Raw genomic sequence first — 16,249 nt, forward strand, 5'->3', positions numbered from 1 at the left:
CCCTAGCCCTGCTGGCCACACTTCTCCTGCTGCAGCCCAGGCTCTGCTTGGCTCTCTGGGTTGCAAGTGCTCCCTGCTGGCTCCTGTGGAGCTTCTCCTCCCCCAGCACCCCCAAGGCCTTTTCTTCAGGGCTGCTCTCCAGCCAGTCCCTTCCCAGCCTGTATCAGTGCTTGGGATTGCCCCAACCCATGCTCATTAAGGTTGGAAAAGACCTCTAAGAAGTCCTGAAAATATTTTTTACCTATGCATTGCTTTATAGGGAATTACCTCTGCCTGAGAAGCACAAGCACAACTCCCTGAAAGGTGGGGGCTGAGGTGAAGGTAGGTCTCTTCTCTCAGGTAACAAGTGACAGGAAAAGAGGAAAGAGCCTCAAGCTGCACCAAGGGAGGTTCAGCTTGGATAGCAGGAAAAATTTCTTCACCAAAGTGGTTGTCAAGCCCTTGAACAGGCTGCCCAGGGAAGCAGGGGAGTCATCACCCCTGGAGGGATTTAAAAGCCACATTGATGCGGTGCTGAGGGATGTGGTTCAGCAGTGACCCGAGAATCTTGGGTTGGACTCGATGATCTTAAAGGTCTTCTCCAACCACAATGACTCTAAGCATGCAGAACATCCTCCACATCTCTCAGCAGTCAAACCAATCAGCTAGGACAGCAATATACTGTGGTTAAAAGGAAGTCTTACAAGCTCCACCCTTCCGAACCCACCGACACCCAGAGTGGTGACAACTTCCAAGTTCTGGAATGGGGAAGGAGGGAAGTGGGCTACTTTCTCCTGCAGCTCTATCAGCTCCAAAGACACTTCTTTGGTCAGCTGCTCACAGAAGGATCTTCCTCTGCATTAAGAAAATGAAGACAGGTCAGTGCTTTCCCCATCAGCAATCTGTATCACAGGACTTGAACGCTCCCACGGGAAAACACAGACATTTACAAAGCCTTCTTGTTCCTTTCCTCATTTCATGCCTCTCTGCTTCCCCCCCTCCCTCCCCAGGCCTCCCTGAGTTGCATAGCTTAAAATTAGCTGTGCCAAGTCCTCAGACATCCTCAGACCTCCTACACAGGAGGTAAAGATCTGTGCTGGGAGCAAGGAGAGGGAGAAAAGGGCAGAACAAACTGTGAACCCCCTATAGAGAGAAGATGGAGGGGAAAGGGGGAAAGGGGGAAAGGGGGAAAGGGGGAAAGGGGGAAAGGGGGAAAGGGGGAAAGGGGGAAAGGGGGAAAGGGGGAAAGGGGGAAAGGGGGAAAGGGGGAAAGGGGGAAAGGGGGAAAGGGGGAAAGGGGGAAAGGGGGAAAGGGGGAAAGGACCTTCAAGATCATCGAGTCCAACCTATCATCCAACACTATCTAATCAACTAAATCATGGCACCAAGCACCCCATCAAGTCTCTTCCTAAACAGCTCCAGTGATGGTGACTCAAGATTACACTTCCCTGGGTCCACCTTCCAGACTGCCTAAGCCCCTTGGAGGGCTTCTGTCTCTATGGTTAAGACACCCCAGTCTTAAACCCGCAAAACTGGGACAGAGTGACTTCATGGTTGAAAGCCAATACACTGAGATTCAAAATGCTTTTGTTTCAGAAAAAATAATGTCTTGAATTCCATAAGCATCCCCAGGCATTTTTATTGCAGTGACTGCTGCCATTCCTAGAGGCCTGACTCCCATCAGCTGCCAAAGGCTCTGACTTACTTTGCGTGTCGCTTCTCATCAGCCTGGGCCAGGTTAGCCACATAACCTTCCAGGTAAGTTTGGAGCTCCTCATAAGTTCCCACAGTTTGATTAAATGTCCTAAAACCACAAATGAAACAATAGAAAACTACTGAATATGCTGTGGAAAGAGAAAGAAACCAGGCTGAGGGCTGCTGCACCGAGGCTTTACGTTGTCTCCAAGTCATTGTCCAGACTGAGCCAAAACTAAAGCTCACTTCCACAGTACAAATGCTAAGAGCTTGGAAGAATCATAGAATCATCAGGGTTGGAAGTGAAGTCAAGGATCAGCCAGTTCCAACCCCCCTGCCATGGGCAGGGACACCTCACACCACAGCAGGTTGCTCACAGCCACCTCCAGCCTGGCTGCAAAAACCTCCAGGGATGAGGCTTCCACCACCAACCTGGGCAACCTCTGCCAGTCTCTCACCACCCTCCTGGGGAAGAGCTTCTTCCTAACATCCAATCTGGATCTACCCACTTCTAGTTTTGCTTCATTCCCCCTAGTCCTACCACTACCCAACACCCTAAAATGTCCTTCCCCAGCTTTCTTGTAGGCCCCCTTCAGGTACTGTAAGGCCACAATGAGAAGCAGTGACCAGGCAAGTATCTTCCTGCACTGAGTTGCCCAAACCAGACACAATATTCCAGGTGTGGCCTCACCAGAGCTATGTACAAGGGGCCAGTCACCTCCCTGCTCCTGCTGGACACAGCATTTCTAATCCCAGCCAGGATGCCATTGGCCTTCTTGGCCACCTGGGCACACTGCTGGCTCCTACTCAGTTGCTCATTGATTAGAACCCCCAGATCCCTTCATCAGGCTTTTGTCTAGAGCACAGCCACAGCTCAGCATTCCAAAAGCATTACCACTCCTTCAGCTTAAGAAGGACCACTCTGATTGTGCCTGCAGTGATGTCCCATCTGAAAGAGGATGCAAGGCTTGCAGGAAGCTGCAGCATGCTACTCACTCTCTGTCTATCACAAGGCACTCCACGTTGTACTCGTCTGCAATAACATTTGCTGATCTGACATCATCACTAAGAATGGAAACAGATTAGAAGCATTCAGTGCACATCAAAAACCCTCCAAGTACCTCACACTCAGCTCCTGGAGGGCCACAGCTGCTACAGGTGAAACTTCTCAAAGGTCTTTGCAGCCTGTGTCTGGATGAATATAGGTGAGTTGAATGCACAACGACAGCATGTTGCTAATCACTGTCATTGTCTAGCACAGCATTTTTGCCACCTTCCATAAGGTGTGGATCATGGCTTCCTAGAGTCACCCTCCAAGAAATCAGGATGAGATGTAATTGGGTTCACTGCTCACTTCTGAAGTGGTAGAATAGAATAGAATAGAATTAACCAGGTTGGAAAAGACCTTTGAGATCATTGAGGCCAACCTAGCACCCAACACCACCTAAACCATGGCACCGAGTGCCTCATCCAGGCTCTTCCTGAACACTTCCAGTGATGGTGACTCCACCACCTCCCTGGGCAGCACATTCTGATCCTCAGATATAAAACATTCCAGAGACCAAATGATCCCCAGGCAGTCACCCACATACATAAGTGCTGTGTGAGCTATTTGGCTGCTGGGTGATGTATTTCCTATGCTTGTGCATCTCTGTTCCTTACTACAATGAGCCCTGGCACAGAAACAGCTGCTCAGTCCAGTAATGATGGAACTCATCCATGCTAAGGAGTCTGGCACAAGTTTTCATCACAGCTTTTACTGAAATACATAAAAAAAGAAACATGAAACAAGCAACACAGCAGAGGGCAAGCATTGGATTTGCTCAGGAAAACCAAAAGCTGATCACATTTTGTGCTTTCAAACTTCTTTTTTCCTAAGTAAATAAGGCCAATTCAACCCTGAACTTAAAATCTCCTGACTTTGCAACCAAAACAAAGACCACACTCAAAACAGTCATCAGCTGTACGGCCCAGCACACATAGGGACAGGTAGGTCAGCTGAAACACTACATGCATCATGAAGCAGACAATGTAAACCAACCTAATGAGAGCCTTTTCTCCAAAGTAATCTCCTTTCTGTAGGCTTTTAATCAGCTGAGGCTGTGAATGATCTGCAGTACTCTGGGTAACTATCACCTGGAAAGGACAGGAACAAAAATTGAGCTGTACCACCCCAGTGCCTTGTTGTATTTTGATGAGGTTCAGTGCCTGAGACTCTGCTTGGGGAAATTGGGAGGGGGCCACACTGCACTTCTGCAACACCTTCTTAAACATTTCACAAGCCTGGCAGATATTGAAACACACAGGAGCAAACCTCATTTGTGATGAAAAGAAGGCTTTATACCTCTGCTACAGCTTCAAGACATACTTTAATTACATTATAATTTGAACAGCATAACAACAGGCTCATTGTGAATGAGAATTAGAATGAGAATTAGAATGAGAATGAGAATTACCTCAGTGTTTGAAGTGCTGCTTCAGGCTTTCATCACAGCACTGGGAAACTTAAGAGCATCCTCAGAAACCCCCTGGACAGATTTTACTGAAAACCCACACCCCTCAAGGCAGCTTCTGAAATCCAGGTGCTGGCATCTGGTCCTCTCTAAGGGAGGGTTATCAAACCTTACCTTGCCTTTAGCTATTATAAAGAAGGTGTTTCCTTCTTCTCCTTCCCGGATAACATAATCTCCCTTGTCATAGTATTCCTGTTGGGGGGGGAAGGAAGAGACAGAAATGTTGCCCAATGTATTGGAAAATTCTGATTTCCATGCAGAGTTCTAAAGGAATCTGCAAGTTCCACTGATGTTCAACTTCCCATCTCCTGCATATGTTGCACCCCATGATAATATGCAAGCATTCCACTTGGCCAACCTGCACCATGTCCTAATGCAGCTGGTTTTGAGACAAAAAATACTAACACTGCTGTCATCCTGATGAAGCAGGGGAAAAGGAGGGGAAAGTGCTGAAAACTCTTAAGAGTTCTAAATCAAAACACTAATAGATGAAGGCTGAGCAACTGACATCATTCACCTGGACCTGAGCAAAGCCTTCGCCACTGTCCCGCACCACATCCAAGCTGGTGCAGGATGGGTTCCATGGATGGACCATTCAGTGGACACAGAACTGGCTTGATGGCTGCACCCCAAAGGGTGGTTGTCAATGAGTCCGTGTCCAAGTGGAGGCCAGTGACAAGTGGAGTCCCTCAGGGATCAGTCCTGGGACCAGTCTTGTTTAACATCTTTGCTGGTGCCATGGACAGTGGCATTGAGTGCAGCCTCAGCAGGTTTGCTGATGACACCAAGCTGTGTGGGGCAGCAGACAGGATGGAGGGAAGGGATCCATCCAGAGGGACCTGGACAGGTTGGAGAGCTGGGCCCATGACAGCCTCAGGAGGTTCAACAAGACCAAATGCAAGGTCCCTCATGTGGGTCAGGGCAATCCCAAGCAGGGATACAGACTGGGCAGGGACTGGCTTGAGAGCAGCCCTAAGAAAAGGCCTTGGGGGTGCTGGTGGAGGAGAAGCTCAACAGGAGCCGGCAGTGAGCACTTGCTGCCCAGAGAGCAAATCACATCCTGGGCTGCAGCAAGAGAAGCACAGCCAGCAGGTGGAGGGAGGCAATTCTCTCCCTCTGCTCTGCTCTGGTGAGATCCCACCTGGAGCTCTGTGTCCAGTTCTGGAGCCCCTATTACAAGATGGATCTGGAGGTGCTGGAAGGTGTCCAGAGAAGGGCCATGAGGATGAGCAGAGGGCTGGAGCTGCTCTGCTCTGAGGACGGACTGAGGGAGTTGGGGTTGTTCAGTCTGGAGAAGTGAAGGCTCCCAGGAGACCTTCTTGTGGCCTTCCAGGATCTGAAGGGGGCTACAAGAAAGCTGAAGAGGGACTTTTCAGGGTGTCAGGGAGGGATAGAACTTGGAGAAATAGAACAGAACTAGAAATGGGGAGATTCAGATTGGATGTTAGGAAAAAGTTGTTCCCCATGAGACTGGTGAGACACTGGCACAGGTTGCCCAGGTAGGTGCTAGAGGCCCCATCCCTGGAGGTTTTTAAGGCAAGGCTGGATGTGGCTCTGAGTAACCTGATCTAGTGTGAGGTGTCCCTGCCCATGGCAGGGGGGTTGGAGCTGGCTGATCCTTGAGGTCCCTTCCAGCCCTGACAATTCTGTGATTCCATGATTCTAAAAACCTGATTTCCCAAAGCAGCTTTGGGCTTGAGCCCTTGGTGGGAATGCCTGAATCACCCACTGCAAGCTACCATGGCACAAGCTTCTCTCTCCTGCTAAGGAACCCTGCCTTCATCACCTAATCATATAATAACAGAATGGCAGGGGTTAGAAGGGACCTCTGGAGATCTAATCCAAGCCCTCTGCTAACACAGGCTTACCTAGACCAGGTTGTACAGGAATGTGTCCAGCTGGGTATTGAAATTCACCTTAGAAGGAGACTCCACAACTTCTCCAGGCAGAGAGGCACCAGAAGTGGAGGCAGTGCTGCAGGTGAGGTCCCAGCAGAGCAGAGGGGCAGAACCCTGCTCTCCCTGCCCTGGCTGCAGCTCAGCACACAGCTGCCTGCTGGGCTGCCAGTGACCAGTGCTGGCTCCTGGGGAGTTTGTCACCACCTGACACCCCCAAGGCCTTCTCCTCCAGGCTGCTCTTGAGCCATATTGTTCTTTTCAAAAGCTTACTGAACACTATTTAGACAAACTTAACAGCCTCTTACCACCTCCAGACAGTCCATGATCTTGGTTAGTTTATCTTCAGGTAAGTTTTTCAGCAGGGATACACTTCCAGAGCACAGAAATGCAAAAGAAAAAAACAAAACCCCAGAAGCAGAGCAGTTATCATTAACACTTTTTTTTTCCATGGCCTCTTCTCATCCATGCCATCTGGTACAGCCACATTTTATACCTAGCTAAACCTTAATGCCATCCAAAACACAGAAGGCACAACAGAATGTGAATGTGGAAGGGCTAAGTATTCTCATTTAGGTTTACTGTGGATAAACAGAACTCTCACAGCTTGTAACTTCAATGGTAAATCAAGGTGGCACTTCAGGAGGGGAAAACTACTCTAGGGCACAAGGACTGACTTCAAAACTAACTCACACACAACCCATTGATTGCAAACCCAAGACATTGCAGTAATCCAATAATGTGTTTTCAAATGTACTGCAGAGAGTGTAAAACCAGACAAACAGAACCACAGAACTGTCAGGGTTGGAAGGGACCTCAAGGATCATCTAGTTCCAAGCCCCCTGCCATGGCCAGGGACACCTCACACTGGAACAGGTTGCTCACAGCCACATCCAGCCTGGCTGCAAAAACCTCCAGGCAGGAGGCTTCCACCACCTTCCTGGGTAACCTGTGCCAGGCTCTCACCAAAGGTTACAACTTCAGTACTACCTGGACAACTATCAAGAGAATGCAACTGGAGTGATGACTTAGTGGACTGGCTGGTAAGAATGAGGAAAAAAAACCACTTCCCATTATCAGAACTCAAGACTGTGAGGAAATGGTGGAGTCACCATCATTGGAGGTGTTCAGGAGGAGACTTGATGGGGTGCTTGATGCCATGGTTTAGTTGTTTAGGTGGGTTGGATTGGGTGATAGGTTGGACACGATGATATTGAAGGTCTCTTCCAATCTGGTCTGGTCTATTCTATTCTATTCTGTTGTATTCTGTTCTGTTCTATTCTGTTCTAAAGCACAGAGCTCTCCAGCTACTCAAGCTCAGCAAAGAAGTATCTGTAGAAAACAAAGGTGGAGATGGATGCAAAAATACACAAGACTGCCCAGGGATGGCAAAGCTTGAGACATAAAGCCATGACAGAATGGTCATTCTCTGTTAAAGAAAGCAAATACTCAGTCCCCACAACTCTCAGTGTCCCCTGCAGGACAGACAATAATTCTGTTCTCTGCACATGTGGGAATTAGTTCATAAATTAAGAGAGATGTGCAGTTCTCTCATTTAAATCTCCAAGCAGCAACTCCTCCTTCCAGTTGCAGGATGCACAGGAAAAGACCTTCAAGATCATCAAAGTCCAACCTATCATCCAACACCATCTCACCAACTAAACCATGGCACCAAGTGCCTCAGCCAGGCTCTTCTTAAACACTTCCAGTGGTGGTGACTCCACCACCTCCCTGGGCAGCACATTCCAAAGGCCAATCTCTCTTTCTGGGAAGAGTGTCTTCCTAACATCCAGCCTAAAGCTCCCCTGGTGCAGCTTGAGACTGTGTCCTCTTGTTCTGCCACATGTAGTTCAGTCTAGGATTTTTAATCCATTAACTTCCAGACATGTAAACTTCATAGATTCATACAATACCAGGTTGGAAGGGACCTCAAGGATCATCTAAGTCCAACCTTTCAGGGTAAGAAGATAAATGAGGTGGCCCAGCACCCTGTCAAGCTGGGCCTTTGGAGCACCTCTGATATGAGGATAGGCTGAGGCAGCTGGGGATGTTCAGCCTGAAGAAGAGAAGGCTCCAGGGAGATCTAATAGCAGCCTGCCAGTACTTGAAGGGGGCTACAGGAAGGATGGAGAGAGGCTGTCTGCAAAGGCCTACAGTGACAGGACAAGGGGCAATGGCTTTCAGCTGGAGAAAAGCAGATTTACATTGGATATCAGGAATAAGTTCTGCACCATCAGGATGCTGGAACACTGCAAGAGGTTGCCCAGGGAGGTGGTTGATGCCCCATCCCTGGAGAGATTCAAGGTGAGGCTCAGCAGGGCTCTGGGCAACCTGATCTAGTTGAGGATGTCCCTGCTGACCGTGGGGAGGTCAGACTGGATGAGCTCTGGAGGTCCCTTCCAGCCCAGACTCTTCTATGTTTCTATTCTATGATTCTATACATTTCTTCCATTACTTAAAAACATTCAAGCAGCCACTGCTGTTTCCTAATGTAAGGCAGCATAAAAACCAACCAAAGTGAGAAAACTTATTTTTGTGAAGCCTACAAACACCACCAGGAGAGGTAAGCAGACAAGTTTTGGAGACCCTCTGCACGGAGAGTGCCTCTTTCTGTCTGTCTAAGGCAGGCACAGTACTGCCTACAGTTAGGAAGCAGAGCCCAAAGCAGTGTTAGAAACAGAAGTGGATGACATTTACCTTCTGAGGAAATTTCTGTATTGCTCTTGTTTTGTCTGTGCTGTCACCCTCATGATGTTTTGGAACACTTCTCTGTCCAGTGCCCACGTCTTAACGTCGGTGATTGCTTCAAGAAAGCCAAAAGCAACAACAAAAGTCAGCATTTTCCAAATGCTTTGATGGCAGCTCTTACAGTGCCAGGCCATGCTGCAAGGCAGATGAGCTCTTTCCAAATGCCCAAGGCCAAGCTTCAAAGTGCCCAGCACCTACTGCAAGCAGACATCTTAAGAAATTCAGCTCCCGTGTTTAACAATGCTCACTCAAGTGAGGCAGTGCTTCATCCACACAGCACTTGTCATGTAACTCCACAGGGGGAGCAACCTTGAAAAGCCAGCCCTCTACAGTGAGCAGAGAGGAGAAGGCTGAGAGGGGATCTGATCAATGCCTATAAATATCTGAAGGCTGGGGTGCAGGAAGGAAGGGACAGGGACAGGGACAGGCTCTGCTCACTTGTGCCCTGGGATAGGACAAGGGGCGATGGATGGAAACTACAGCACAGGAGGTTCCACCTCAACATGAGGAAGAACTTCTTGACTGTAAGGGTGACAGAGCCCTGGAACATGCTGCCCAGAGAGATTGTGGAGCCTCTTCCTGTGGAGCCTTTCCAGCCCTGTCTGGATGTGCTCCTGTGTGATCTGTGCTGGATTCTATGCTCCTGCTCTTGTAGGGGGGGGGGTTGGACTAGAAGACCTCCAGAGGTCCCTTCCCCCCTCTAACATCCTGTAAGCCTGGGGTTTCATTCTGTGATTTCCATACAGAAGACACTTAGGAAGGGAACAAAGCATAATCCAAACATGAATTATTCTCTTTTAAAAGCTATTCACAATATTAATGCAATAAGCAGACACACAATCCTGCATCAATGATGTAAACCACCAAGAGGTCTCTGTGCAATGACTGCACACTGCAAACTAAGGTGATCCTATTGAACTGGATCTCTTTTCTTCAGAAGATGCTGCACCATTTTGAGCAGTTCTCTTTCTGTGAGAAGAAAGGGGGGGGGGGAGGGGGGGGAGGGAAATGTCTTCTCTGGTATAAAGGAAAGCTCCTGAAAAAAATAAACCAGAGCAATTTACTTCCTCAGCTGATGATGAATCCTTTCCACAGGAAAGAAAATGGCCAGGTTTAAATGATGCCCAGTTAGCTTTCTTTGTACTCAACCACCCCCCACTATGCACATACACTCTTTAACTGTCAGTTATCAAAACAGCTACCAAAATAGCTCCAGCTCTATACCTGGGAGCAGGGAGAACAGAGGTATTGTTTTGGCTTTGTTTTCCCTCCTAAAGAATACCTCTTGGCTTCATTTGCATGGATAAAATATGTCCAGCATCCATGCTATGAGGAATGCACCTTACAGAATTGTCTGGGTTGGAAGGGACCTCAAGGCTTACTCAGTTCCAACCCCCCCCTCTCATGAGCAGGGACACCTGACACTAGATCAGGCTGCCCAGCTCCTTCACTCAATAAAGCAGTTCTATAGCCAGGAAGAAAAGCTCAAAGCTGAGCTAGAGAAATTCAGAAACAAAGGAGCAAATCTTGTTCTCAGTTTCCAATACAGCTGCTGCTGGGTAGCAGGAGCCACTGAAATGCTGAATGTCTGGCTGAAGTCCTTCCCTGGTCAGGTTTCAAAAGCTGCAAGCAAATGCTGTCTCCAGGCCCAGCATCAATTATGAATCATGCTGAGTTCTGCTATTGTGCATCCCCTCCTCCACTACAAGAAACACAGGGAAGCTACTGGGGAGGGCTGGGTTTCTGCAGTGATTGCAAGTATTCAAACACTCTTTCCTGGCCATAATGGGACAATTCTTGTCCTACCTCATAACCAATTAACCTTAACAAAGGTCTGAAGCAGCATGACATTCTACTATGCAGAAACACTACTTTGAAATGCTAATACTATACAGCAAGAAAAAAATAGGGCACATATTGGAGGAGAACAGCCTGGGAGTAAGGAAAATAATTACATTATTGATGCTGTTCTGTTTATCAGGCAGCACCAAAAACAGATTACACATAATAACTTCCATCTGCACAGCCAGCAATGATTAAGTGCTTAAACTGGGTGCAGGAAGAAAGACCAGAAGCTTTTGAAGTGAACCACTGGCTTTATTCCACTTGCCCCTTTTTAAGTCAACATGAACTCTTCCTACTCAGTGGTGGTTACACAGTCCTCCAGGTTTAGACTGGAAGAGGAATTTGCCTTCAGACCCAAGTAAGATTTATGGAATGGTGGAGAGGGGGGCAAAAAAATATGAATTTAATCATATTTGGTCACTCCCTGGTCTGCCACAGAAAAATTAAGTCAGGTTAGAAAAGGAATGAAGTCATGGATTAATCACAGAATCACAGAATGTTAGGGGCTGGAAGGGACCTTCAGAGATCATCCAGTCCAACCCCCCTGCCAGAGCAGGATCACCTAGAGCAGGTCACACAGGAACACATCCAGGTGGGTCTTGAATATCTCCAGAGAGGGACACTCCACAAGCCCCCTGGGCAGCCTGTTTCAGTGTTCTGTCACTCTCACAGTGAAAAAAAATGTTCCTCCTGTTTCCATGGAACTTTCTATGCCTCAACTTCCACCATTGCCCCTTGGGCTGGCATTGGGCAGAGCCTGGCTCCAGCCTCTGGGCACTCACCCTGTGCATCTTTATGAACATGAATGAGGTCACCTCTCAGTCTCCTCTCCAAGCTCCAGAGCCCTCAGCTCCCTCAGGCTCTCCTCCTAAGGAAGATGTTCCACTCCCTTACTCATCTTTGTGGCGCTGTGCTGGACTCTCTCAAGCAGCTCCCTGAGGTCCTTCTTGAACTGAGGCACCCAGAACTGGACACAATACTCCAGCTGTGGCCTCAGCAGGGCAGAGCAGAGCAGAGCAGGAGGAGAAGCTCTATCAACCTACTAACCACAGCCCTTCTAATGCACCCCAGAATGACATTGGCCTTCCTGGCCAGAGAAGCACATTGCTCAAACTCCTACAGGAACAGAGGTATTTGCATCAGAGCAACACTTAACAACTCCATCCTGGTCAGCTTCTCAACACAAAGGAAGAGCCAGCACTTGCCTCAGAGAAGCAGCACATCTCACCCACAAGTTTCATCTCTCCCACTACTGCCTTTGAGATCAAACTCAAACCTGCTGAGTGCCAATTGCAAAGGCCAGGTGCAAATGGATCTTGGCAAGGTTCAGTAACTTCACAATACAGAACTCAAAGAGATGCAGAGCCAATTAATTTCTATGTGTTTCCCCTTGAATCAGGCTTGTATCTGCTCTATGAACAATGCCAGGGATTTAATAGATTTTCCAAGTCATTGTGATTTCAGCCTCAGGGTGGGTTGGTTTGGATACAAGAACATAACAGCCAAACTCCATTACTACTACTGCAGCATTCAACTGGGGGGGATGGATCCAAGCTAGAAGAGGGGAGATTTAGATTAGATATTAAGGAAGAAGTTCTTCCCCATGAGGGTGGTGAGAGACTGGCACAGGTTGCCCAGGGAGGTGGTAGAAGCCTCATCCCTGGAGGTGTTGAAGGCCAGGCTGGATGTGGCTCTGAGCAACCTGCTCTAGTGTGAGGTGTCCCTGCCCATGGGGTTGGAACTAGATGATCCTTGAGTTCCCTTCCAACCCTGACAATTCTCTGATTCTATGATTAAAAGGTAATCCTTCCCCAGTTTGGTACACCCTTGGCTAACCAGCATGCTCTGAAGATGCCTAATTGTTTATCAAAGCTCATGGTAGAGATGGAATTCCATTCCATTGGAAGAGTTGCCCAGAGGAGTGGTTGAGGCCACATCCCTGGAGATACTCAAGGTGGGGCTCGACAGGGCTCTGGGTGACCTGACCTAGTTGAGGATGTCCCTGCTCAGTGAAGAGGGCTTGGACTAGATGGCCTTTCCAACTTTGGTGATTCTATGACTCTGTCAAGCAGAAAGGACTCAAGGAAGGAAATGTGCTTACTACAGACAATCAGAACAAGCAGATTTCCACTAAATACAGAATTAACCAGGTTGGAAAAGACCTCAGAGATCAAGTCCAACCTATCACCCAGCACCATCTCATCAACTAAACCATGGCACCAAGCACCCCATCCAGGCTTGCCTTAAAAACTTCCAGTGATGGTGACTCCACCACCTCCCTGGGCAGCTCATTCCAATGGCCAATCTCTCTTGCTGGGAAGAGCTTCCTCCTCACCTCCAGCATAAACCTTCCCTGGCACAGCTTGAGACTGTGTCCTCCTGTTTTGTCACTGCTTGCCTGGGAGAAGAGACCAACCCCTACCTGGCTACAACCTCCCTGCAGGGAGTTGGAGAGAGCAAGAAGGTCTCCCCTGAGCCTCCTCTTCTCCAGGCTAAGCAACCCCAGCTCCCTCAGCCTGTCCTCACAGGGCTGTGCTCCAGACCCCTCCTCAGCCTTGTGCTCCAGACCCCCCCCCAGCCTTGTACCCCAGCCCCCTTCCCAGCTTTGTTGCCCTTCTCTGGACACCCTCCAGCATCTCAACATCTTTCCTAACCTGAGGAGCCCAGAACTGGACACAGGACTCAAGCTGTGGCCTCAGCAGTGCTGAGCACAGGGCACAAGGACTTCCCTGCTCCTGCTGGCCACACTCTTCCCGACGCAGGCCAGGATGCCCTTGGCCTTCTTGGCCACAAATGAAACAAAAGCTTCAAGGAAAATCTGGATCTGTGAGGGACCTCACAAACATACAGAGCTCCACTTTTAGCACTGCTGTGGTAACAAACCTTAGGTACCTTTCACAGAAGCTGTCCGTGTGCAGTTGTATAAAATGGCTAACTCCCCAAATGCTGTCCACACAGGGATGGAGGAGAGGAGCTTGTTCTGCTGAAAGACTTCCAGGCTGCCCTCTGTCAAAAGCCATCAGGATAACAGGCATTAATACTGAGCTCAACTGCACAGAGGGAAGGGAAAAAAAAACCCTCAATATTATATACTTATAGATATTATAATATATATAAAACCTTCTTGTGGCCTTCCAGTATCTTAAGGGTGCTGCTTGGAGTTCATTTTGTTGCCTCTGTGCTGTGGTTTGGGTTTTTTGGTTGGGTGGTTGAGGTTTTTTTTTTTACACCACCCCCCTCCCCAGAAAAAACAAGCAGATGTTGGATGGGGTTTTTTTTAAACCCTCTAAGATGTGAGAACAATAAACTCCAATCTCTCCCAAGCAGAGGAAACTGTTCCAATCCCTCATGAATGTGGGAAAGCAAGTTTATTTCAGAAGAGACTTCACCAGGGAGTAGTTTTCTGTATTTCAAACTCCACCTGCTCTTCCTCTGGAGGGGGGTGGAAAAAAAGGGTTGGCAGAATGTGCAACAGGAAGGTTCTGCTGGCCTTGAGGCTTTCAGAAATGAAAGAGCATCAAATCAAGGCTGCAGTTTCCAAGGTGGTTTTTGTTGCTTTCCCTCTGCTAGAGGTCACAGGGAATGCTTGCACTGCTCAAGCAGTGCCAGCACAAATGCCTTCAGAGCACCAAACCTCACCACTGTGGTTTCCTGCAAGGATTTCTGCATTGCTTTCCCTGCTTCTTGCACCTGTTTCTTGATGGGGGAGTAAACAACACTTACCTTTGAGCACAAAAATGTGGTTGCCTGGCTCTCCCTGCCTGATGACATAGCTCCCTTGCTGGAAAGTCCTTTCATACATGCATTCCACCATGTCTCTGATCTGGTGAGGCTCCAGTCTCTTCAAGAACTGGTTTTTGTTCAGGGCATCTGTGATAAGCTTCTTCTCACTGGTTTTAAATAACAGTAAAAAAACCCACAACAAACAAAGCTTTACAAATGCAGCCTGGCTGGGGTGTAATAGTCACAAGGTATTCATTCCTCTGGAGATGTTTCCTCATTTAAAACTCACATAGAATCACAGAATTGTCAGGCTTGGAAGGGACCTCGAGGCTCAGCCAGCCCCAACCCCTCTGCCATGGGCAGGGACACCTCACACTACAGCAGGTTGCTCACAGCCACATCCAGCCTGGCCTTCAAAACCTCCAGGATGAGGCTGCCACCACCTCCCTGGGCAACCTGTGCCAGGCTCTCACCACCCTCATGGGCAACAACTTCTTCCTAACATCCAGTCTGAATCTACTCATGTGTAGTTTTGCTCCATACCCCCCAGTCCTATCACTCCCTCACACCCTCCAAAGTCCCTCCCCAGCTCTCCTGTATGTCCCTTTCAGACACTGCAAGGCCACAAGGAGGTCTCCTCAGAGCCTTCTCTTCTCCAGACTGAGCAACCCCAACTCTCTTATTCTGTCCTCACAGCAGAGCAGCTCCAGCCCTCTGCTCCTCCTTGTGGCCCTTCTCTGGACACACTCCAGCACCTCCAGATCCTTCCTGTAACAAGGGCTCTAGAACTGGATTCATGGCCAGTACCACTGACAGATGTAACAATCCCTGCAGATGACAACAAGGCTGGGTGGCTGTATAGATCTGCTAGAGGGTAGGGAAGCTTGAAAACAGGATCTGGACAGGTGAGACCCGTGGGCTAAGGGCAAAGGTATGAAGTTCAACAAGGCTAAGAGCCTGCACCCAGGTCACTACAGCCCCATGGTAAGCTGCAGACCAGGGGATGTGTGGTGGGAAAGCTGTGACTCTGAGAGGGACCTGGGGGTGCTGGCTGACAGCTGACTGACCATGAGCCAGCAGTGCCCAGGGGGGCAAGAAAGCCAATGGCATCCTGGCTTGGATTAGAAACAGCATGGGCAGCAGGGAAAGGAGGTGACCATCCCCCTGTGCTCAGCACTGGGGAGGCCACACCTCGAGTGCTGTGTTCAGCTCTGGGCCCCTCACTCCGGGAAGGACATTGAAGTTCTGGAGCATGTTCAGAGAAAGGCCTGCAGCACCTGGGCTAGAGCAGGGGTGGAAGGAGCTGGGGGTGTTCAGGCTGGAGAAGAGAAGGCTGAGAGGAGACCACATTGCTCTCTACAGCTGCCTGAAGGCAGGTTGGAGTGAGGAGGGGGCAGCCTCTTCTCCTTGGTGTCAAATGACAGGACTGGAGGAAATGGTTCCAAGCTGCCCCAGGGGATGCTCAGGCTGGATCTCAGGAAGTATTTCTTCACTGAAAGGGTTCTCAAACGTTGGAATGGTCTGCCCAGGGCAGTGGTGAAGTTACCATCCCTGTTGGTGTTCAAGCCAGCAGGTCGAGGGAGGTGATTTTCCTCCTCTCCTCCACTCTGGTGAGACCCCACCTGGAGTACTGCATCCAGTTCTGGAGCCCAAATCACCTCCCTGGGCAACCTGTTCCAGTGTTCCACTACCCTCATAGTAAGGAACTTGTTCCTAACAACCAATCTATGCTCTTCTCTACTTTGAAGCCATTGCCCCTCGCCCTGTCCCTGCAGGCCTTTGTAAACAGTCTCTCCCCATCGTTCCTGAGGGCTCACTTAAGGTATTGGAAGGCTGCTATTAGGACACCTA

General features: G+C 49.0%; 1 protein-coding gene across 1 annotated transcript in view; it reads right to left on the reverse strand.

The window, feature by feature from the left end:
- Positions 1-16,249, reverse strand: part of PRKG2 (protein kinase cGMP-dependent 2) — a 36,509-nt gene that overhangs the window by 12,303 nt on the left and 7,957 nt on the right. Inside the window, exons 3-11 of the mRNA XM_009896748.2 lie at positions 14,399-14,565; positions 13,568-13,681; positions 8,780-8,885; positions 6,391-6,454; positions 4,302-4,379; positions 3,716-3,810; positions 2,671-2,739; positions 1,685-1,783; positions 684-834 (exon numbers count right to left, since the gene is read on the reverse strand). Coding sequence (XP_009895050.2) covers positions 684-834; positions 1,685-1,783; positions 2,671-2,739; positions 3,716-3,810; positions 4,302-4,379; positions 6,391-6,454; positions 8,780-8,885; positions 13,568-13,681; positions 14,399-14,565 — 943 coding nt within the window. The remainder of the gene's footprint in view (positions 1-683; positions 835-1,684; positions 1,784-2,670; positions 2,740-3,715; positions 3,811-4,301; positions 4,380-6,390; positions 6,455-8,779; positions 8,886-13,567; positions 13,682-14,398; positions 14,566-16,249) is intronic.

This window comes from Dryobates pubescens, chromosome 24 (genome assembly GCF_014839835.1).
Source record: "Dryobates pubescens isolate bDryPub1 chromosome 24, bDryPub1.pri, whole genome shotgun sequence".
NCBI classification, from domain to species: Eukaryota; Metazoa; Chordata; class Aves; order Piciformes; family Picidae; genus Dryobates; species Dryobates pubescens.